Source organism: Neofelis nebulosa, chromosome 2, assembly GCF_028018385.1.
Source record: "Neofelis nebulosa isolate mNeoNeb1 chromosome 2, mNeoNeb1.pri, whole genome shotgun sequence".
NCBI classification, from domain to species: Eukaryota; Metazoa; Chordata; class Mammalia; order Carnivora; family Felidae; genus Neofelis; species Neofelis nebulosa.
Window position 1 is genome coordinate 194,888,112 of NC_080783.1, and position 23,128 is coordinate 194,911,239.

At 41.4% G+C, this 23,128-nt stretch overlaps 1 protein-coding gene across 1 annotated transcript in view; it reads left to right on the top strand.

The window, feature by feature from the left end:
- The first annotated feature begins 5,311 nt into the window (after positions 1–5,311).
- CLSPN (claspin) overlaps positions 5,312–23,128 on the top strand; it is a 32,486-nt gene continuing 14,669 nt past the window's right edge. The window contains exons 1-9 of the mRNA XM_058718092.1: positions 5,312–5,479; positions 8,977–9,085; positions 9,603–10,048; positions 10,838–10,999; positions 12,498–12,575; positions 14,000–14,072; positions 14,857–14,965; positions 15,150–15,727; positions 21,353–21,544. Of these exons, the coding sequence (XP_058574075.1) occupies positions 5,456–5,479; positions 8,977–9,085; positions 9,603–10,048; positions 10,838–10,999; positions 12,498–12,575; positions 14,000–14,072; positions 14,857–14,965; positions 15,150–15,727; positions 21,353–21,544 (1,771 nt within the window). The 5' untranslated portion in view covers positions 5,312–5,455. The remainder of the gene's footprint in view (positions 5,480–8,976; positions 9,086–9,602; positions 10,049–10,837; positions 11,000–12,497; positions 12,576–13,999; positions 14,073–14,856; positions 14,966–15,149; positions 15,728–21,352; positions 21,545–23,128) is intronic.

Genomic DNA, 23,128 nt, shown 5'->3' on the forward strand with positions numbered 1-23,128 from the left:
AAGGTCTGTTGAAAGAGTGGATGAATATTTGATAGGTACTTGAGCTTGCCAAAAGTTGCAGTAAAGGACCTTCTACATACAAAAATAGTTGATGGTGTGAATGCTGCCATGCCTTGGGAAAAGGCCCTGATATTTTTTAGGCCACAGTATTTTAATCATTCATTCAACAATTACTTAGTAAGCACCCATTATGTGTCAGGTCCTGTGTCATTTTTATTTATTTATTTATTTATTTATTTATTTAACATTTATTATTATTATTATTTTTAAATGTTTATTTTTGAGACAGAGAGAGACAGAGCATGAACGGGGGAGGGTCAGAGAGAGAGGGAGACACAGAATCTGAAGCAGGCTCCAGGCTCTGAGCTGTCAGCACAGAGCCCGACGCGGGGCTAGAACCCACAAACTGAGATCATGACCTGAGCCAAAGTCAGACACTTAATCAACTGAGCCACCCAGGTGCCCCAACATTTATTTATTTTTGAGAGACAGAGAGATGCAGAGCACGAGCAGGGGCGGGGGAGAGAGAGAGGGAGATACAGAATCTGAAGCAGACTCAGGAGCTCTGAGCTGTTTGTTAGCACAGAGCCCAACGTGGGGCTCGAACTCACGAGCTGCGAGACCATGATCTGAGCTGAAGTCGGATGCTCAACCAACTGAGCCACCCAGGCTCCAAGTCCTGTGCCCCAAGTCCTGTGCCAGTTTTAAAGGTCAGGGGTACTTACATTAAGCCAGAAAAATAGCCCTTGGCCTTTTAGCAGGGCACCCTCCAGGGGAAGATTTAAACTGGAATTACGGTATGAAATTATTTTTGAAAGAAGATTCTTTAAAAAGAATGATGAAATTATCTCACCACACCAAGGAAAAATTTAAACAACTCTTTGAATAATTTTAAAATGAAAAAAAATTTTTTTTTTAGAATAGAGTGGCTACAGGCAATAGATAGAATGACATGACTGAGGCCTGCCACATGGTGGCAGTGTTTCTCCAGGGATAAAGATTTAGCTGCCTAGGACTTTAGAAAAAGCAAGCCATTTCTCACACTTAACTCCAGAAGAATAGTAGTACTAAAATTTAACATGGGAGGCTTTCTCAGTGTTCAGAAAGAGTGAAAGAAAACATATAATTTAATTAACTGTTCCCTCTAAACTTTCATAAGCCTTTGGAAACTGCTTTTGTCTGCCAGTGAGCGATTATAAATACAACCTTCAAATAGGCTGACCACGTTAAATCCTGTGACTTATTTTTTCATGGATATGTAATGTCAGGATTCCTTTTTTATTTTTTCATCTTATTTTTTTTTTAAGTCTATCCATTTATTTTGGAAGAGAGAGAAGAGAGTGCACATGCATGAGCAGGGGAGGGGCAGAGAGAGAATCTCAAGCAGGCTTCACAGCATCAGCACAGAGCCCGATGCGGGGCTCAGTCCCATGAAGCAGGAGATAATGACCCGAGCTGAGATCAAGAGTCAGACACTCAACTGACTGAGCCACCCAGGCGCCCCAGAATTCCTTTTATTTTTATAATGTTTATTTATTTATTTTTGAGAAAGAGAGCACAAGTGGGGGAGGGGCAAAGAGGCAGAAGGAGACACAGAATCTGAAGCAGGCTCCAGGCTCTGAGTTGTCAGTGCAGAGCCCAAGACTTAACCAACTGAGCCACCCAGGTGCCCCCAGAATTCCTTTTTTTATATTGATTTCATGTGACATAAGGATAGATACTAGTAGTGTCTAATTTCTATGACCAGATTAGGTGTGGTCAGTACTGCAAAGTATTTCCTGTAGACATACTTCCTGGTGATCTGCCACTTAAATCCATTTGAAATTCAGTCTGATCTGATTGGATTGGATTCAGTATTTTCTACTTAAATATAATGAAAGCAAGGCTCTGAGAAGCTAAATGACTTACCTAGGTTTACAAAGCCATTTCTTGGACAGGTTTAGGCTAATCTCTGCAAAGTGAACACCCCAGAGCTTTCTCTTGCTGCCATCTATCAACTTAATAAACAGAGCTTGTTGGATGATTAACCTTGAGAGTCAAAGGAGAGAGAAGAGTCAAAGTGACTCCCAGGTTTCTAAATTGGTGAATGATGGATTATGGTGCCAACCACCAAAATTGAAACTGTAGATTGTTAATTCCAAATACAGACTCACTTTAGATTAGCACAGTTAATAAATAGAATAAAAGGTTTCCCTTTCCTAGCTCACTCATTCCACTCATTGTCCAAATCAGAACTCTCTTTTTATGTTTTTCTGGTGGCTGAATAGGTGTTTTTCAAAGAGAACAAAATGCTAATTAGTTCTGAAAATGCTAATATCAGGACTATTATCTCAATTACTCACTTCCAAAGAGAGTTCAAGAATAATATACTTGTTGGGGTGCCTGGGTGGCTCAGTCGATTAAGCATCTGGCTGATTTTGGCTCAGGTCATGATTTTACAGTTAGAGAGATCAAGCCCAGCATCAGGCTCTGTACTGACAGAGTGGAGCCTGCTTGAGATTCTCTCTCTCCCTCTCACTCTGTCCCTCCCCCACTCTCTCTCTCTCTCTCAAAATAAATAAATACACATTTAAAAAAGAATAATATTATAATTGTCAAGTGATCAAGTTAGTTCAACAAATATTGACTGATTTCCTTACAATGAGCCAGATATGTTCTTTTTTTTAAATTTTTTTAAACATTTATTCATTTTTGAGAGACAGAGAGAGGCAGATCATGAGCAGGGGAGGAGAGAGAGAGAGAGAGAGAGATGCAGAATCTGAAGGAGGCTCCAGGCTCTGAGCTGTTTGGTAGCACAGAGCCCAACATGGGGCTCGAACTCACGAACTGCGAGACCATGACCTGAGCTGAAGTCAGGCGCTCAACTGACTGAGCCACCCAGGAGCCCCAGCCAGATATGTTCTAAGCCCTTGCTTCTCAAAAAAGCATGGTCACCATACAGCAGCACTAGCATCATCTGCGAACTTGTTGGAAATGCAAATTCTTTGGCCTCACATCAGACATAATGAATCAGTAACTCTGAGAGTAGGGTTTAACAATCTTTTTTACTAGCCCTTCAGATCATTCTGATGCATGCTCAAGTTTGAGAACGACTATTCTAGATAGGATATGGTGTTAAAGGAAACAAAGTGCTTGTCCTCTTGGAGCAACAATATACAAATAGCTAAAAATAAAATTGCAGGGATGCCTGGATGGCTCAGTGAGTTAAGCATTGGACTTTTTTTTTTTTAATTTTTTTAACGTTTATTTATTTTTGAGACAGAGAGAGACAGAGCATGAACGGGGGAGGGGCAGAGAGAGAGGGAGACACAGAATCGGAAACAGGCTCCAGGCTCTGAGCCATCAGCCCAGAGCCCGACGCGGGGCTTGAACTCACGGACCGCGAGATCGTGACCTGAGCCGAAGTCGGACGCTCAACTGACTGAGCCACCCAGGCGCCCCAAGCATTGGACTCTTGATTTCAGTTCAGAAAATGATCTCAAGGTTCTTGGATTCAAGCCCCGTGTGGCATTCTGTGCTGACAGCCCACATCCTGCTTGGGATTCTCTCTCTCTGCCCCTCCTATCCACCCCTCTCAAAATAAATAAATAAACATTTAAATAAAATAAAATTGCGGCAGAGGTGTTATTGGGGAAACCAGAACATGGGATAGAGGGAGAATGTAGAGGGGACTCAGTCAAGGTCTCTCTGAAGAGTTTGAGCTCTGGAGTCAGACTGAGCAGGATATGAATATTGGCTCCACCAGTTACTAGCCTTTTTAAAAGTTAGTTTCCTGCTAAAATGGAGATAGTAGTTATTACTTACCTTATAAATTTACCCTGGGGGCGCCTGGGTGGCTCAGTTGGTTGATCATCCGACTTCGGCTCAGGTCATGCTCTCATGGTCTGTGAGTTCGAGCCCCACGTCAGGCTCTGTGCTGACAGCTCAGAGCCTGGAGCCTGCTTTGGATTCTGTGTCTCCCTCTCTCTCTGCCCCTCCCCCGTTCATGCTCTGTCTCTCTCTGTCAAAAATAAATAAACATTAAAAAAAATTTTTTAATTTACTCTGAAGATTAAATAAGATGTTTGCAAAATTCTTGCAACTGTTTTTGTCACAGGGTTAGTAAGCCCCTGATAAATATTAGCCCTCCAAATATGAAGGAGGAGCACTATGACGGATATTTGTAAATCATCAATGTAGCAATTAATAGTAAAGTGGATGAAAACGTGGCTAGACAGATGCGAGAGAAGAGAGTGGATAATGGGATCTTGTTGGTGTGGCAAAAGTGGGTTGGGAAGTGGTGAGGAGGTAAAGAAAGATGAAGAAAGAGAACTTTTATCTGAACCCAACTAAAGCTGGAAACTTGGAAGAGGAGGCCAGTGGATAAGGTAATTATCCTGGTTTGCCTGGAACTGAGATTCTTGGGAGATGGTATTTTCAATGCTAAAACTGGGAAAGTCCTGGGAAAATCGGGATGAGTTGGTTACCCTGCAAGTGGATAGGATCACGAGAATGAAGTGGGGATGGTAACTACCATGCCTTTCTTTCTTGGTGCCCTCTGATCTTCTCCCTATAGTAATCTTGTAAAGTACTTTCCAGGGGCTTGATTCAACCAGGAGCCAGAGGGCAAGGGAGCTTGGGTAATGCAGTGGGGAGAAGTCATCCTTTGCTGGACAGAGCAGGATAAGGAAAGACAGAGAATGGACCTGGAGGGGCAAAAAGATAGTAACTAGCAAAATGACAAGAGATTAGAATTGTTTGGGATTAGTCTGACTCCAGACCTTTTATTCTTTTTCCTGTCTTGTCCAAAAAGTCTAGAAATGGTATGGGTGCATGTTTTCTGCATCCTTAAATTAAATTTAAGTAAAATTATAAAGGTTATCCAAGGATATTCTTTGGTATCCGAGCAGCCCACAAAACTTGTCTGTTTGTTCAGTGGCATGAATGCTATGTACAAGGAGGAAGTAGGATCTAGCTGCTCCAGGGATGGAGGTCCTGGAGAAAATCCCCACAGGTGCCTTCGGTTGCCCTGGGATCTTCTCCCAGCTCACCTCCATCCAGCCCAGAAGGCTTACTCCTCACACTGCGCTGTGGCAAGGGTCAAAGGTCAAAGGCCACCACTCTCCTGGTACCGCCTTGCGAAGCCAGAGGGCCCCGACCGCCTGGCAGCCAGGAGAATCTCAGCCTCACTTAGGTTCAATAGACGAGAGGAACAGAGACCCGCCAACCCTACCCAGATTACAGTCTCCGGGCTCGTCAAAGGTGCTTCGTGATTGGTAGGACGGCATGGGGGCGTGGCCTCATGTAGAAACCCTCCTCCGGATTGGTGCAAACCGGTAGGGCGGGGCCTCCACTCTGGCTGGGCGCGAAACCTCGAAGGGTGTTGCCGGGCTGGAGACCGCGGGAGCGGCTGCGCTCCGGCTAAGGGACCAGGAGACCAGCTCCGTCACAAGCGAAGCGCTAGGAAGCCGGAGTCATGACGGGCGAAGTACTTTCTGAGGTGGGTTCGTGCACTTACCGCCATCCGTGGCTGCGGAGGCCTGGCTCCGAGGGGCGGGTTGGGGTAGGGGTCGAGTCGGGCGGAGCGGGTCGCGGAAGCTGGGAGGACTACAGCTCCCGGCGGCACCGTGGCGGCGCGGCGCGCGGCCGGGCCTGGCGGGATGGCCCCTGGGGCTCGCGACTCTGGCCGTCCGGTCCCGCGGTGGACTTCCCGCGCCTCGGTGAGCTAGGCGGCGTCGCTTCTGGTCCCTTCCGCGCGCGCAGCTGGCCGCCCAGCAGTTCCTCAGCCGGCCACGCCCGCCCACCTCCCATTTGGCGCGTTTCCTGCCGCCGGAGTTCTTCCTTGTCCAGCTCCCCAAAAGAGGAAGGCCTGGGCAGACCCGGGCCGCTGGGATGCGGGGCGGGGTTCTCCGGAAATGGACGGCGGCAGTCTTTGGGAGTTCGGAATTGGATCTACAAAGGGCCTGTGAGGTCATCCAACGCGACCCCGAAAGAAATAGGAGTGTCGGACCCTCTCGGCTTGTGGCTTGATTGCTGGCAGGATTGGGGATAGAAGCATCTGTTTCCAGAACCCTGTTCTTTTCTGGGGCCGGGACTAGTGTGGGACAGTAGCCTTGGGAGCAAAATTTAAGAGGGCTCCCCAAACTCAGTAATTAAGATAATGTTTTAATGCAATTTTTATTTTTATTTTTCTTTTTTTAATTTTTTTTTAACGTTTATTTATTTTTGAGACAGAGACAGAACATGAACGGGCGAGGGTCAGAGAGAGAGGGAGACACAGAATCGGAAGCAGGCTCCAGGCTCTGAGCCGTCAGCCCAGAGCCCGACGCGGGGCTCAAACTCACGGACCGTGAGATCGCGACCTGAGCCGAAGTCGGACGTTCAACCGACTGAGCCACCCAGGCGCCCCTTAATGCAATTTTTAAAAATAAAAATTAAAGCAAAAATTCCATTATATGGTTTGGAACAAAATATAAAACTTTTAAATAAAGACAAGATCTGACCCTGCGCTTGCACTACTCCACTTCAGGTGCCTATAATCCTGGCCCTGGTTCCAATAAAACTTTATTTACAAAAGTAGTAGGCTGACCTCATGAGCCATGATTTGCCAGTTTGATTTTTTGTTTGTTTGTTTTTAATGTTGTACTATTATCTCAATTACAGGGGTTTTTCAGACTTGACTCTGTTCTTGCCCTGTTCCTGGCCCTGACTGTGGCAGATACTGCTATAAATTGCATAGAAGAAAGTGATTAAAGCATGTATTGAGTTATGTGGTTATCTAAACTCAGTTTCCACATCCACAAAGAATCTTACTGCTTCAGGTGTTGGGAGAATCATCAGCACATATGTGATGATCCTCAGTGATTCCTTAATACCTGTTATCTTTGGTTATTATTTTAGTAATTATACCAAACTTTTAAAACAATTTAATAGTTGTTAGAGAAGCCATTAGGGTGAGTAATGCTCGACTACATTACAGATGTTAATATCTGCCCCCCTATTAAGTCAAGTCAGAGCCCTAAGAACACCAGGGATGTAGGAGACCTGGCCTCTAGGGTCAGCCTGGTTACTTGACTGGTCATGTCACCTAACACACCCATCCTACTTATACTTTTTACTTGTGATTTTTTTTTTTTTTTAATGTTGTATTTATTTTTGAGAGCCGGGGTGGGGGGCAGGGGCAGAGAGAGACAGAGATACAGACTCCAAAGCAGGCTCCACACTATTAGCACAGAGCTCTGTGCAGGTCTGGAACCCAGGAACTGTGAAATCATGACCTGAGCCAAAGGCAGAAGCTTAACCCACTGAGCCACCTAGGCACCTCTACTTGTGACCTTTAAAATGGTTTTATTTGAGGGGCGCCTGGGTGGCTTAGTTGAGCATCTGACGTAGGCTCAGGTCATGATCTCACTGTTTGTGGGTCTGAGCCCCACATCAGGCTCTGTGCTGACAGCTCACAGCCTGGAGCCTGCTTTGGATTCTGTGTCTCCCTCTCTCTCTGCCCCTCCCCCAGTAGCACTCTGCCTCTCTCTCTTAAAAATAAATCAAAACATTAGAGAAAGACAAATATATGACTTTGGTAATACGTGGAATTTAAGATATAAACCAGACGAACATAAGGGAAGGGAAGCAAAAATAATATAAAAACAGGGACGGGGACATAAGAGACAAACATAAAGATCAAACTGAGGCTTGTTGGAGGAGTTATGGGTTGGGGGATGGACTGGGCAAGGAGCATTAAGGAAGACCCTTGTTGGGATGAGCACTGGGTGTTATATGTAGGGGATGAATCACTGGATTCTACTCCTAGAATCATTACTACACTATATGCTAACTAACTTGGATGTAAATTTAAAAAAATAAATAAATAAAATAAACATTAAAAAACATTTTAATGGTTTTATTTGGAAATTTTCAAACATATACAAATGTAGAAAGGCTGTATAATGAACCTATCACCTAACTTAAATAGTTATCAAATCATCCCAATCATGTTTCATTTATAGCTCATCCACTTTCACCCTCACTGGATTATTTGGAAGCAAATTCCAGATATTGCATCCAAAAATATTTCTTTATGCATCTCTAAAAGATAAGGGCTTTCCAAAACAGGTAACACAAATATTACCACACCTAAAAATCTTAGAATTATTACTTAATACTAAATAGATAGTGTTCAGATTTCATTGACTCAGATGTATACTTTCTGTTTATTTATTTTGTTTTAGAAAGAGAGAGAAAGAAGTCATGATCTGGGGAAAGGGACAGAGAGAAAGAGAGAGAATCTCAAGTAGGCTCCACACAGCGTGGAGCCCAACACAGGGCTCAATCCCATAACCCTGGGATCACTGCCTGAGTTGAAATCAAGAATCGGATGCTTAACCAACTGAGCCACCCAGGTGCTCTGTTTATTTGAATCAGGATCCAAAGTCTGCATATTGCATGGGGTGCCTGGCTGGCTTAGTAGAGTATGGGACTCTTGATCTCTGGGTTGTGAGTTCCAGCCCCACGTTGGATGTAGAGATTACTTAAAATTAAAAACAAAAACAAAATGTGCATAATGCAGTTGTTGATATGTGTGTGTATGTGTGTATGTATCTTACTCTATATAGGTCCCCCTTCCTCTCTTTCTCCTTTTCTCTTGAAGTTCATTCCAAAAGTAACACACGGTTTGTCCTATAGATTTTTTTTTCACATCAGGATTGCAATTCTGTGATGTTATTTAACATGTCATTTGGATACACTGAGAAGCAGTTCAAACAGAAAATGTGTAATAAATGCTTGATTCTTTTTATGTACCATTACTCAAAATGAATCATTGCTTCTAAAGTATCCTTCAAAGGTGAACAGTGAATTTTTGTGTTTTTCTTTGTCCAGTAATTCTTAATGTTATCCCTTCATTTCAGCCTGCTGATCCTATGATGATTTGTGTATCATTATGTACTCAGAGCTTTCTGTCACCACCTGGTTAATGCAAAGTGTGTTCTCATTTTCTAGGTTCATCTAGAAATCAATGATCCAAAACTTATCTCACAGGAAGAACCCGATAGTCCTTCAGACAGTGGACAAGGCAGCTGTGGAACAATTGTGCCCTTGAGTGATGGAGGTTTGTAATAGTAATTTTATTTTTAGAAATAGAATGTGGGGGCCTGGGTTATAAGTGGATTGGATTAATTTCATTATTCTCTTGATTCTTTAAATTATTAATGCCTAGCCTTATTGTTTGTCTTATTTATTATAAAAGCAAAATTATAGTGCATATACTCTTTTGAAATTAACCATTTCTATTATTAAATGTGTAAAATGTCTAGAAGCTACCACATTGCATGGTTGAAGGCATTCATCCTTTAATAAATGATTTTTAACACCTACCAAAAGAATTAGAACAACTTTACACTTTGTAAATATATATAATTACATTTCTCAGTAAGAGACATTTCCAGGGAAAATGGTTCTTAAAACCTATTTTTAGATTTGCTTTGCTACAATCAGTTCTTACTGGTAGTTACATAACTTCACAAGGTGACACAGCAGTTGGGTAATTGGATGTTTTTTAGGAGTAGTGGGACCAGGAGGAGGACAAAATAATAGTAGATCTCTGAAAAAAATTATGTTTTCTCCAGATTCAGATGAAGAGATATTTGTGAGTAAGAAATTGAAAAGCAGGAAGCTGCTACAAGACAGTGATTCTGAAAGAGAGGACACAAATGCTTTTCCAGAGAAAACTTACGACAGCATTGAGGAGGAAAATAAAGAGAACTTATATGTCAGAAAAAATGGAAAAGTCAGAAGGACTTACAAAACTCTGGCAGACAGTGCTGGAAGTGACATTGAGGAGTCTTTGTATCAGGAAAATCTTGAAACCCAGGTGACGCCTTGCTTAGAGCTGAGTCTCCAATCTGAAAACTCTGTGGACTTTACAGTTGACAGAAAGATTTCCAAAAAACCCAAACATGATAAAGGAAGAATGGAAGGAAAAGCAAAAGTAAAATCAAAGAGAAGACTTGAGAAAGAGGAAAAAAAGATGGAAAAAATCAGGCGGCTAAAAAAGAAGGAAACAAAAAATGAGGTATATTTAAAAGAATGAATTTGTTCTTTTTCTGCTTTTTATTTTATTTTGAGAGAGAGAGAGAGAGACAGAGTGCGAACCAGGAAGAGGCAGACAGGGAGATACAGAATCTGAAGCAGGCTCCAGGCTCTGAGCTGTCAGCACAGAGCCTGACACGCGGCTCAAACTCACAGACAATGAAATCGTGACCTGAGCCAAAGTCGGATGCTTAACTGACTGAGTCATCCAGGTGCCCCTAAATTTGTTCTTTCTAAGGCAGATTAACATCTTAGAAAAAATTGCTTTTAGTTCTTGAGGTTTCTGCACTTAGAATATAGCTTCAAGTTGATTGGTTTGTATTGCGAGTAATGAGGTATGTAATTTAAAACTTGTTGGTCTCATTCTCCGTAAATGGATTTCTGATTTTCTCTGCAAGCACATGGAGTGCTGCTTGTTATCTGATGAAAATGAACTTTCAGAGGAGTATTTTTTTAGGCATCCATAAGTCAGAAGTCTTGTTTGTTAACTAGAAAAAAACATCTTTTTATAAACTAGCTGTTTGATAAGTATTTGAGTTTTTTAAAAAAAATATTTACTTTTTACTAAGTTGGTTTTGGACAGTGGCATAAAATCACAGCATGGACTTCAAAAGATGGCTGTGGGTAGGAACCAGGGAGAATGTTCTAAAATGCCAAATATTTGTCTACTGATACATTATGGGCTTTTTATGGCCTGGTCCAAATTACCTTATGATGTGAAATATTGGAGTTTGGGTGATTGGATTTTGCTTTGTCTTTATGTATTGTCCAGGAAGATGATGTGAAACAGCCATTTAATGATAGTGGCTGTCTTCTTGTGGATAAAGACCTTTTTGAAACTGGATTGGAGGAAGAAAATAACTCTGCATTAGAAGACGAAGAGTCATTAGAATCGATAAGGGCAGCTGTGAAAAACAAAGTGAAAAAGCACAAGGCAAGTAAAAGATGATTGCAAAAGAGCTAACCCACTGCTCCTAACCTTTGCTTTATTTTCTTTCTTTCTTTTTTAAATGTTTTTTAATGTTTATTTTTGAGATACAGACAGAGCACAATTAGGGGAGGGGCAGAGAAAGAGGGAGACAGAATCTGAAGCAGGCTCCAGGCTCTAGCTGTCCACACAAGGGCCCGACTCGGCTTGAATTCACGGACCGCAAGTTCATTGACCTGAGTTGAAGTTGGACACCCAGCTGACTGAGTCACCCAGAAGCCCCTTCTTTATTTTCTGATTTACTATTGGAACCATTTTTTTTTTTAATGTTTATTTATTTTTGAGACAGAGAGAGACAGAGCATGAATGGGGGAGGGTCAGAGAGAGGGAGACACAGAATCTGAAGCAGGCTCCAGGCTCCGAGCTGTCAGCACAGAGCCCCATGCGGAGCTTGAACTCACGGACTGTGAGATCATGACCTGAGCCGAAGTCGGATGCTTACCTGACTGAGCCACCCAGGCGCCCCTGGAACCATTTTTTTTCTTTTTTTTTTAAGAGAGAGCATGTGAGCAAGGGAGAGGAGAGAGGGGCAGAAGGAGAGAGAGAGAGAGGGAGAGAGAATCGTAACCAGGTGCTGAGCCCAACACAAGCCTCGATCCAACAACCCTGGAATCTGTGCCGAAATCAAGAGCTAGACACTCAACCGACTGAGCCAACCAGGCACCCTTAAACTTTTTTTTTTTTATGTTTATTTATTTTTGAGAGAGAGAGAGAGAGAGACAGAGCACAAGTGGGGGAGGGGCAGAGAGAGGAGACACAGAATCTGAAGCAGGCTTCTGACTTTGAGCTGTCAGCACAGAGCCTGATGGTGGGGCTCGAACTCATGAACCATGAGATCATGCCCTGAGCCAAAGTTGTCATTTTTAACTCCAGAAAAACATGTGGCAATTGATTTCAGTTTTTTGGCTGTTAATTTTAGAATCAGGCAATGCAAGTGATAGACATGCTACCTTGTATGGAATTGCCCTCATCGGAATGTTAGGGGGAAAAAGTAAGATACTTTATATTGTGTAAGAAGCAGGTGAGTAATGGGACAGAGGTATACATTTTATAATCCTGTGGCCTCTAAGAAATGAACCTAAAGTGTTTCTGGAGGGGTATCAAAGAACAGCAGTCAAAACCTCATTGTCCTGAGTGTTTGGAAGTACAGTTGTTCTCGCTAAGATTACCTTTAGCTCCCTGGGAGTCATTGTCCCTCCTTAGGGAAAGATGAAATAAAGAAGTATGAGAAATTAGGGCCCAACCTTGACTTGAGATAGCAAATTTTTTTCTAGGCATTATAGGATGCTGTATGTTTAAAACTTTCTATTTGATAATTACTGACTTTTAATTAACATAGCATGATGTGATGTTGGGGTACAAAAGCAGTCTTTTGAGTAAGCAACGTCTCTTATTTCAGTTTAATTTTTGTCCATATTTTTCAACTTGTAATCTTCTCTTTTAGAAAAAAGAGCTGTCTTTGGAGAGTGGGGTCTATTCATTTGAAGAAGAAACTGAGTTATCGAAAGGCACCATACGGAAGGTGGGATAGAGCTCTGTATGTTGTCATGTTGGTTTCTTTCCCCAGGAGATTGTGGATTTCTGAGGGATAAATGTTTTATCAAGTCTATCATATTTTCCTGGTACCCATGGTATTGCTTTGTGTACAGTAGGGACACAGATATGGATTGTATTGAATTCAATGTGATATGCAAATAAATGCTCTCCCTGTGTTTATTTTTTAATTTACTTATTTAAATTCAAGTTGGGTGCCTGGGTGGCTCAGTCGGTTAAGCGTCCGACTTCAGCTCCGGTCATGATCTCACAGTCTGTGAGTTCGAGGCCCGCGTTGGGCTCTGTGCTGACCGCTCAGAGCCTGGAGCCTGTTTCAGATTCTGTGTCTCCCTCTCTCTCTGCCCCTCCCCTGCTCATGCTCTGTCTCTCTCTGTCTCAAAAATAAATAAACGTTAAAAAAAAAAATAAATGAAAAAAAATAAAAAATATTCAAGTTAGTTGACATATAGTGTAGTATTGGTTTTAGGAGTAGAACCCTGTGATTCATCATTCATATTATAACACCCAGTTCTCATCCCAACAAGTACCCTCCTTAATACTCATCACCTATTTAGCCCATCCCCCACCCACCTCTTCTCTAGCAACCTTCAGTTTGTTCTCTGTATTTAAGAGTCTCTTATGGTTTGCTCCCTCTCTGTTTTTATCTTATTTTTCCTTCCCTTCCCCTATGTTCATCTGTTGTGTTTCTTAAATTCCACATATGAGTGAAATCATATATTTGTCTTTTTCTGCCTGACTTATTTTGCTTAGCATAATACAGTCTAGTTCCATCCATGTTGTTTCAAATGGCAAGATTTCATTCTTTGTTTTAAATTTTTTTTTTTTTCAACGTTTTTTATTTATTTTTGGGACAGAGAGAGACAGAGCATGAACGGGGGAGGGGCAGAGAGAGAGGGAGACACAGAATCGGAAACAGGCTCCAGGCTCCGAGCCATCAGCCCAGAGCCTGACGCGGGGCTCGAACTCACGGACCGTGAGATCGTGACCTGGCTGAAGTCGGACGCTCAACCGACTGCGCCACCCAGGCGCCCCAAGATTTCATTCTTTTTGATTGCCGAGTAATATTCCATTGTGTGTGTACATTATACATGTAAATACACACACACATATATATACACACCACATCTTTATCCATTCATCAGTCAGTGGACATTTGGGCTCTTTTCATAATTTGGCTATTGTTGATAGCACTGCTATAAACATTGGGGTGTATGTGCCCCTTTGAATCAGCATTTTTGTTATATCCTTTGGATAAATATTTAGTAGTTTATATTGTACTGAATTCATTAGTGCTTACTTTTCCCTCTCCTCTTTTCGTGGAGAGGCAAACTCTTGAAGGATGAATGTCTTTCTGGATAATAGCATTAACATAGTCTCTTTGTTTTCTTTAAGGAACGGAAGGCAGCCAAATTAAGTAAGGAAGCGTTAAAAAAACTGCACAGTGAAACTCAGCGCCTTATTCGAGGTAATATAAACCAGTACAGTAACTTTGTGGCAAATCACAATATTTCTTTGTAAGCTCCACTTGGATATTGGGGGATTTTGGTTTTTTTAATATTCTTAATATAAATTATAATACCAAGTTTAAAATTGATCTTGGTGAATGGCCATTGTTCTAAAGCCTCTGGAACATAAGTATAAACTGAGAAAATTTCCAGAACTGTATTAGTGCTAAGGAGGGAGGGTTTTTTTAATGTTTTTCTGTGGATCAGCTATATCAGGATTTGGGAGCTTTTCAAATGTGTAAAGGTGTTAGGTTCCACAGAAATTCTGATTCAGTAGGCCTGAAGTGGGATCCAAGAATCTGTATTTTTTATTTATTTTTTAAATGTTTGTTTATTTTTGAGAGAGAGAGACAGCATGATCAGGGGAGGGGCAAAGAGAGGCAGAGACAGATGATCAGAAGCAGGCTCAGCACTGATAGCAGAGAGCCTGACAGGGGGCTTAAACCCACAAACCACGAGGTCATGACCTGAGTCCAAGTCGGTCACCCAACCAACAGAGCTACCCAGGTGCCCCAAGTATCTGTATTTTTTAAAAACTTCCTGGATCAGTTTAATTTCACAACTAGGTTTAAAAGCCACTGGTCTCTAGGGAGTTCTTTTGTAGTTAGATCCTGTCTTTATTAAAGCCAGGATTGTTTTCTATTTCTGGTGATGGCTTTCACTGTGCTGTTTAGTTGACTGAACATGAAGTGACATTTCAGAATATACAGTATGTGTATTTGCTTGTTTTGTTCCATTTTGTAGAATCTGCACTTAATCTTCCATATCATATGCCAGAGAATAAAACCATTCATGATTTCTTCAAACGTAAACCTCGGCCCACTTGCCAGGGAAATGCCATGGCGCTACTGAAGTAAGAATTCTCTTTCCTTGAGATTATAATTTTTGTAAATATTCAGTTTTGTAGCAAACATCTGGTGTAAGAAAGTTCAGATTCCTCAGTCTCTTAAAACTGTTATAATGGATTCATTATGTGCTGAGATGAGAGTTTCACACTTAGGATAATTTTCAACTTGAGCTTATTTTCCCCTCTCTAGGTCATCTAAGTATCAGTCAAACCATCACAAAGAAACCGTAGACACTGTAAATACAAGTGAGATGAATAATGGCCACCATAACAAAGATTCTGAGCAGACAGTGTGTGTGGGACATGAACTGGAAATTAACGCACTCCCTGCAGTTTCAAAGGAACCCCAGATCACTACTGGATCAGGGGAATCTTGTAGTAAGGATATGATGGGAAGTGAAGAGCTAGAAATTCAGGAGAAACAGAAGCAGGGTGATGGCAGACCTCCACCTGAGGACAGCTCAGTGGCACATCAGGAATCCAGCTTCCTCGGGAATGAGGACAATGAGGTGTGTCAGGCTGGAGGGCTTATGGCACCTGAACTTCGTGCCCTGGAGGGAGAAGAAGGCCTGAAAAGAACAGAAGAAGCAGATGAGAAGGTGGAAGAGCCCAGGCAGCAAACTAAATCAGTAGTTGTGCCACCTGAAAAAGCAAGGAGGTTCACTCTGGATAGACTTAAGCAACTGGGAGTAGATGTTTCCATTAAACCTCGGCTGGGTGCTGATGAAGACTCTTTTGTGATACTTGAAGAACCTGAAACCAACAGAGGTAATCCTTTGAGTTGTGGGGAGCCTCCAGAGTGATTTGTTCTGGCAGCTTTTTGTTATTTGCTACTATTTGGGGATACGGGATATAGGAGAAACCAATAACTGCACAAATGAGCTTACTCTATAGATACCCAGATGTGGGTACAATTCTATTTAGATAAATTTGGCAGGGCATCAGGATGTCCTCAACCTTGTTTAAAATAGAAGCCTATTGATAGGTTAACATACAAAAGAAGTACATTGCTGTCGCGTTATTGTATGACATTCAAAAAAGCATTATTCATGTTTTTACTGTTAAAGGAAAACATTTTGGTTCAGTAAATTGTCTGCAAAACTGAATTTCTTTTTTCCCCACGTCATTTAAGAAATACTAAACTATCCACGACATGCAAGGTGCTGTAGGGCATACCAAGAGAAATGTGATATTTATCGTACATTTAAGGTACTTACACTCTTGTAGGGGAGATAATAAGTATGCAAATAACAGTAATACAAGAGAGAAAGTGGAAAGTGACTTCTATAATGAGCATGTATCACTGATAATTGGAAAAATTAAGTGAAGAAAAGGGAAAAATAGTCTCTGTTGAAAGAAACATTTAGAATAAAGTGCTATGGCAGTTTAGAGGAAGGATAAGTTTCTCCCAATAGGTGGTTAAAAGAAGGCTTAAAGTGTAGGTGGATGTAATTACTTGTTCACTGCCTTTCCCTTTATACTTTGAATAGGGATCTTCTGGCTTGTTCCTTACTCTATCACCGGCGCTTCCGCAGAGGATGACACATTGTAGGCATTTATACTGGATGAGTGATGAATGAATGAATGATCCTTCAAGACAGAGCTCAAGTATTACCATATTAGGTAGACTTCCTGACTAGTAGATAGAATTGGATATTCTCTCCTCTGCATTGAGGCAGTTTGGCATGATAATTAAGAGCTTAGGCTCTGTAGCAAGAGCAAGGTTTGAATCTGGGTTGTGCTATTTACTGTTTAACTTTGAATATGCTATTTGACCTCTCTGAGCCACCTTTTTAAAAATTTTTTCTTTAAAGGATATCTGGTTCATAGGGCTATAGTGAACATTTGTTGAAATCATGCATAGAAATGGATAACATAAAGAAGCATTCAAATGCTTGCTCCTACTTATGTTATTAGTGAAATTATTTGTATTAAAACTATAAGAGCTTATGGTTGGTGGGTGCTCTGTTATCCACAGTATCTGGTGTGTAAAATATGCTCAGTGAGTCTTTGTTGATTGAATGGGTGGGCTTTGTGGAAGTGGAGAGAAGGACATTCTTGGAAGGGACAGAAAGAGTTCTACATGGTATTATTGGAAGGATGTTATAAATCCATTTGACCAGAATAGGAGATGGGTTGGAAGGGTTGTTAACAGAACTAGCATAGATCCATTAGCAGAGAAATAGGAGATTTTTAAGTTTATTTATTTATTTATTTTGAGAGAGAAAGAGAGAGAGAGAAAGCACACAGCGGGGGCAAAGAGAGGGGGACAGAGGATCTGAAATGGGCTCAGAGAGAGAATCCCAAGCAGGCTCCATGCTGTCAGCACAGAGCCCAGCACAGAGCTCGATCTCATAAACCATAAAATCATGACCTGAGCTGAAATCAAGAGGCGGTCACTTAACTGACTGACCCACCTAGGTGCTCTGAGATTTTTTTTTTTTTTTTAATATTTATTTTTTGGGAGACTGCAAGCAGAGGAGGAGCACAGAGAGGGGGACAGAGGATCTGAAGTGGGCTTGTGCTGACAGGCTGACAGCAGTGAGCCTGACGGCGGGGCTCAAACTCGTGAACTGTAAGATCATGACCTGAGCTGAAGTCAGATGCTCAACCGACTGAACCACCCAGGTGCCCCCCAAGATTTTTTTTTGTCTGAAACTCAATGTTCTTTTTTTTTTTTTTTTTAAATTTTTTTTTTTTTTTTTTTTCAATGTTTTTTATTTATTTTTGGGACAGAGAGAGACAGAGCATGAACGGGGGAGGGGCAGAGAGAGAGGGAGACACAGAATCGGAAACAGGCTCCAGGCTCCGAGCCATCAGCCCGGAGCCCGACGCGGGGCTCGATCTCACGGACCGCGAGATCGTGACCTGGCTGAAGTCGGACGCTTAACCGACTGCGCCACCCAGGCGCCCCTCAATGTTCTTTAAATAGTCCTGAACTGAGACAGGAAAGAGAAGAAACCTTTTTTTGAGTACCTACTGTATTAGACACTGATAGATTCTTTATTATTGTTCTTAATTCTCATGGCTGCAGGTATTACTTTGCAATGAAGAGATGGAGGCTTGGAGAGGCCGGGTAATTGTTCCAATATTACACTTGGCTTATATAGGGAACTAGCACAGTGCCTGGCACGTAGTAGGCATTTGTTTTTAACTCAGAATATGTTTTCCTTCAGAAATAGTATTTGACATGAAAGTTGGGTTTCCAGACCAGTCAGTTCCATAATATGTATGAAGTTAGGATCAACTTTTATTTATTTGTGTAATAAACTTTCATTTAGCATGGTGTTAGATGCTGTGTATACAAGACATAGTCCCTGCTGTCAAGGAAATTAGAGTCTAATAGGAGTGAAAGACAGGCAAACAGGCCATTACATGACTGTGTATACCCTGAGCCTAGAGAAAGGGTACCTCACTTGGAGTACCTCGTGGGGAGTCAGGGAGGCTTCTGAAAGGACCTGATACCTGAGCTGACTCTTGAAAGCTGAATAGGAGATACCAAGGTAGAGAAATCGCTTGCTTGGTGGAGGGAACAGACCCACAAAAGACCCAACAGAGGCAAGAGAAAACACAAGGTATCCTGATGAGGTAGGGTGAAGATTGCAAGGACTTTGGGAATGGGTAACTAGTGAGGCCAGATCATGCAAGGCTTTTAGGCCATGCTAAGAGCTTGGACTTTTGCCTTTTGTTAGTAGAGGACCACTGAAAAATTTTTAGCAAAAGAAATGACCCAATCAGATATTCATTTTTGGGACAATCTAGCAGCTAGTATGGTGGACACATTGGAAGGGGTTAAGAGTAAAAGCAGTAGAAAGACCTTAATTTCCTTAATATCACATGGAGTAAGGTTTCCATGAGAAAAATGCATATAGATCCAAACTCCGGGGTACCAGAAATATATTACTTCTGTTTCCTGCAATAGTGTAGGGAAAGTCTCTGTCCTCAATTCCTCTACTTTCTGGACAAAGAACAATGGGAATGAGAACAGTTTTAGATTCGGGCTGCTGATGGACACTGAGCTGGAGCAGAGACTTTTCACTTAGAGAGGACATGAAAGGAGCTAGCCAAAGACTGTTGGACGGAGAGGAGCCTGAACAGAGATCCTAGGATGAGGAGGGAGATGGTTGAGCAATATAGTAAAAGGCAAGAAGTAGCAATATAGTAAAAGGCAAAAGTAGGTGCTGTGGTGCATTGGGGATGAAGAGCTTTTAGGGCCTGGCTTTCTCCATAAGAATGAAGGCAACCCCTCTGCCTCACTATCATTTTAGGTCCCAAGTAAATCTTCTTCCACATCCATTTCTTTTATTCTTTTGGTGCCAATAATGACTTGCCTATTTCTGTTCCCTTTCCACTGCCACTACCCATTGCTTCCAGACTTACTGAACTGCTATAAAAGAGGATACAGACCTACATCTTCTCTCCTTGCACTTTTGTTTGTGATATAAACATACTATCCTTTGGTGTTGGATTTTTTGCTACTAATAAAGTTAGAGAGGGGTGCCTGGGTGGCTCAGTCAGTTAAGCATCCAACTTCGGCTCAGGTCATGATCTCGTGGTTCTTGAGTTTGAGCCCCGCGTCTGGCTCTGTGCTGACAGCTCAGAGCCTGGAGCCTGCTTCAGATTCTGTGTCTCCCTCTCTCTCTGCCCCTCCCCTGCTCATGCTCTGTCTCTCTATCTCAAAAATAAAATACACATTAAAAAAAATTTAAAAAAAAACATTAGGGACTCAGAATGGAAAGGCTTCCTTCCAGTCCTATCCCCTTCTAGGGCAGGAAAAACCACAACTAGTTTTGCTAACCACAAAACTACTACAATATGATTTGAGGGCATTTTTTAAGAAAAAGAACCAAACTTGGAGTGTCCTGGACATTTTATGGAAGAGAAGGCATCCCTCAACCCCGAAGGAATCTTTTCTCTTTATTACTGTCTCTCTCTTAAAACAGAGCTCACTGTGGTGTGATGCAAACAGAGGCGTGATGGTGCCCAGTAGCAGCTAGCTGAGGGAGAAAGGAGAAGGAAATTTTGAACTATATAGCATTGGAGAAGAGGGGATAGAGCTCCTGTTGCCGTTTGACCACTGAACTTACCGCTCCTGGTATATGTATATTCCCCTTTGTATGCAAGTTGGGTGTGTGGTTCAGAGGTCACCTGTAAGTGGAATTTCCTTTCTGGTTATACTAGTATAACAGTTTCACCAACATGAGTTACATCACTGACTGGATTGATTGCCATTTTTTTTCCCCCTTTTTAAATTGACCTTGCTCATATTTAGTAAGATTACTATTAAATAGTGAAATGTTCAAAATAGGAAAATTTTTAAAAAGAGGCTGAAACCTATGAAAAATTTAGCCATTGAATGATTGGTAATTATGGTGTTTGTTCCACCAGCATAATACTTTTTTTTTTTTTTTTTTTTAAGAATTGCACACATTTAGAAACTTCAGTTGTAAATGTCTACCCTAAAATGATTTTTGAAGTATATCGAGGTAGAATAATTGCAACATTTCATTAGTTTGGGTTAAGCTACGTGAATTGGATATAGGTGTTAGTAGCAAAGGAGTTTTTGGTGTTTTGGGGCATTTTTCTTCCCCCTCCAACTTTGTTGAGCTTAAAAACTGATTATTAACTGGAATCTTTTTTTTTTTTTTTAATTTTAAATTTATTTATTTAAATTCAAGTTAGTTAACATACGGTGTAGTAGTGGTTTCAGGAGTGGAACCCAGTGATTCATCACTTACATATGACACCCAGTGCTTATCCCAATAAGTGCCCTCCTTAATGCCCATCACCTATTTAGCCCATCCCCCCCCCCCTTTACCTCCTCTCTAGCAACCTTCAGTTTGCTCTCTGTATTTAAGAGTCTCTTATGGTTTGCCTCCCTGTTTTTATCTTGTTTTTCCTTCCCTTCCCCTATGTTCATCTGTTGTGTTTCTTCAATTCCACATATGAGTGAAATCATGATATTTGTCTTTCTCTGCCTGACTTCTATTGCTTAGCATAATACATTCTAGTTCCATCCATGTTGTTGCAAATAGCAAGATTTCATTCTTTTTGATTGCCAAGTAATATTCCACTGTGTGTGTATATGTATGTATACATTGTGTGTGTGTGTACATTGTGTATACATGAAAATACACCCATATACACACCATATCTTTATCCATTCATCAGTGGATGGACATTTGGGCATTTTCCATAATTTGGCTATTGTTGATAACACTGCTATGAACATTGGGGTGCAGGTGCCCCTTTGAATCAGCAGTTTTGTATCCTTTGGATAAATAACTAGTAGTACAATTGCTGGGTCGTAGAGTAGTTCTATTCTTAACTGGAATCTTAAAGGAAAGAGTTCAAGCATGGCACACTGACATACTGGTTGGTGTTTGGATCTAGAACTGGAAGCCTTGAAACAGCGTTTCTGGAAGCATGCTAATCCAGCAGTGAAACCCAGGGCTGGTCAGAAGATGAATGTGAACATCATAGTGAAAGGCATGGGCACTGATGGAAAGGAAGAGCTAAAGGCAGATGTGGTACCTGTGACTTTGGCAGCTGAGAAGCTGGATGGAGCAAGCCACACAAAACCAGGTATTTGAGTTCATGTTTTCGTTTGCGTGCTTTATGCTTTGTACACTGGCAGGTCTTTATGGCTACCGAAGACCCTATAGTGAAAAGTTCTAGAATCTTTTTCCTTGGGCAGTTTGAAGATTGGATAACAGTACCTCTGGCATGACTCACATGTAGCATTGCTTAGATGTGGGAGGTGATAAGATGACTATTTCCAATAGTTTTTGTCTTATTAAAAAACAGTAAATATCCGTTGTAGAAAATATATAGAATAAAAAAAACCTTCTATGATCCTCTATCAGAGACACCTTCTATAATTATATCGTGTATCCTTTTAATCTCTTTGCATAGGTGTATATATATGTTTTTAAAAACAAACGGGCACCTGGGTGGCTCAGTCGGTTAAGCTTCTGACTTCGGCTCAGGTCATGATCTTGTGCTTTGTGAGTTTAAACCCCACATTGGGCTTGTGCTAACAGCTCAGAGCCTGGAGCCCACTTCAGATTCTGTCTGTCTGTCTGTCTGTCTGTCTCTTTCTCTGTCTCTGCCCTCCCTGACTTGTGCTCTGTCTCTCTCTCTCTCTCTCAAAAATAAAGCTTAAAAACATTTTTTTTAAACAAACAATAATGCAATCATATTGTACATTCTGCTTTGTAATCTGCCTTTTTGTTTTAACAATGTCTGTTGTTCCCAGATATCTGTTGTACTTTGAAAGTACAAGTGACAGGGGCGCCTGGGTGGCTCAGTCGGTTAAGCATCTGAGTTTGACTCAGGTCATCATCTCATGGTTCTTGAGTATGAGCCCCACATCGGGCTCTCTGCTGTCAGGGCAGAGCGCACTTCAGATCTTCTGTCTCCCTCTCTCTCTGCCCCTCTCCCCCTCATGCTGTCCCTCTCTCTCTCAAAACTAGACATTAAAATAAAAGTATAAATAATATATCACATAGAAAATGGAGACACTGAGGAAAAAGTATGAAATGAAAAATTAGTCTTCCTAAAGGCAACTGTTAATTTCTTGTGTGTCCTTGGAAGAAAATTCATATGTGTACACCATTGTGGGTGTGGGCATGAGAGAGAGACAGACAGACAGACAGACAGACATTGGATACTTACTTTCTGCTAGGCATTGCTCTAGGTGCTTTACTGTGAATAACATTAGTATTCTTATTTTATATAGGAGAAAACTGATATACAAAGAATTTAGACAACTTACTCAGGTTTGCACAACTCATAAGTAGTAGAACCAGTAGCCTAATCCAGACCTCCTAACTTCAGAGTTCGGATACACATTATATTGCTTTTGAGTTTTTTAACAGCTGCATAATATTCCTTTGTGAGACTGTAACATGATTCGTTTAACCATACTCCTGTTAATAGACATCTTGTTTATTCCAGTTGTTGTTATTTCATACAATGTTGCACCATAGTATCAGATATATGTTGGTTTATTTGGATGCAGAATTCCTTATAGTGGAATCATTGAGTCAAATTTTGATATATATCATCCTGTTCTTCAAAATAGTTGCACCAGTTTATACTCTGAATCACAATATATGAGTTCCTGTTTCCTCCAGTTAATATGTTAAAATGTTACCTCTTACTTTG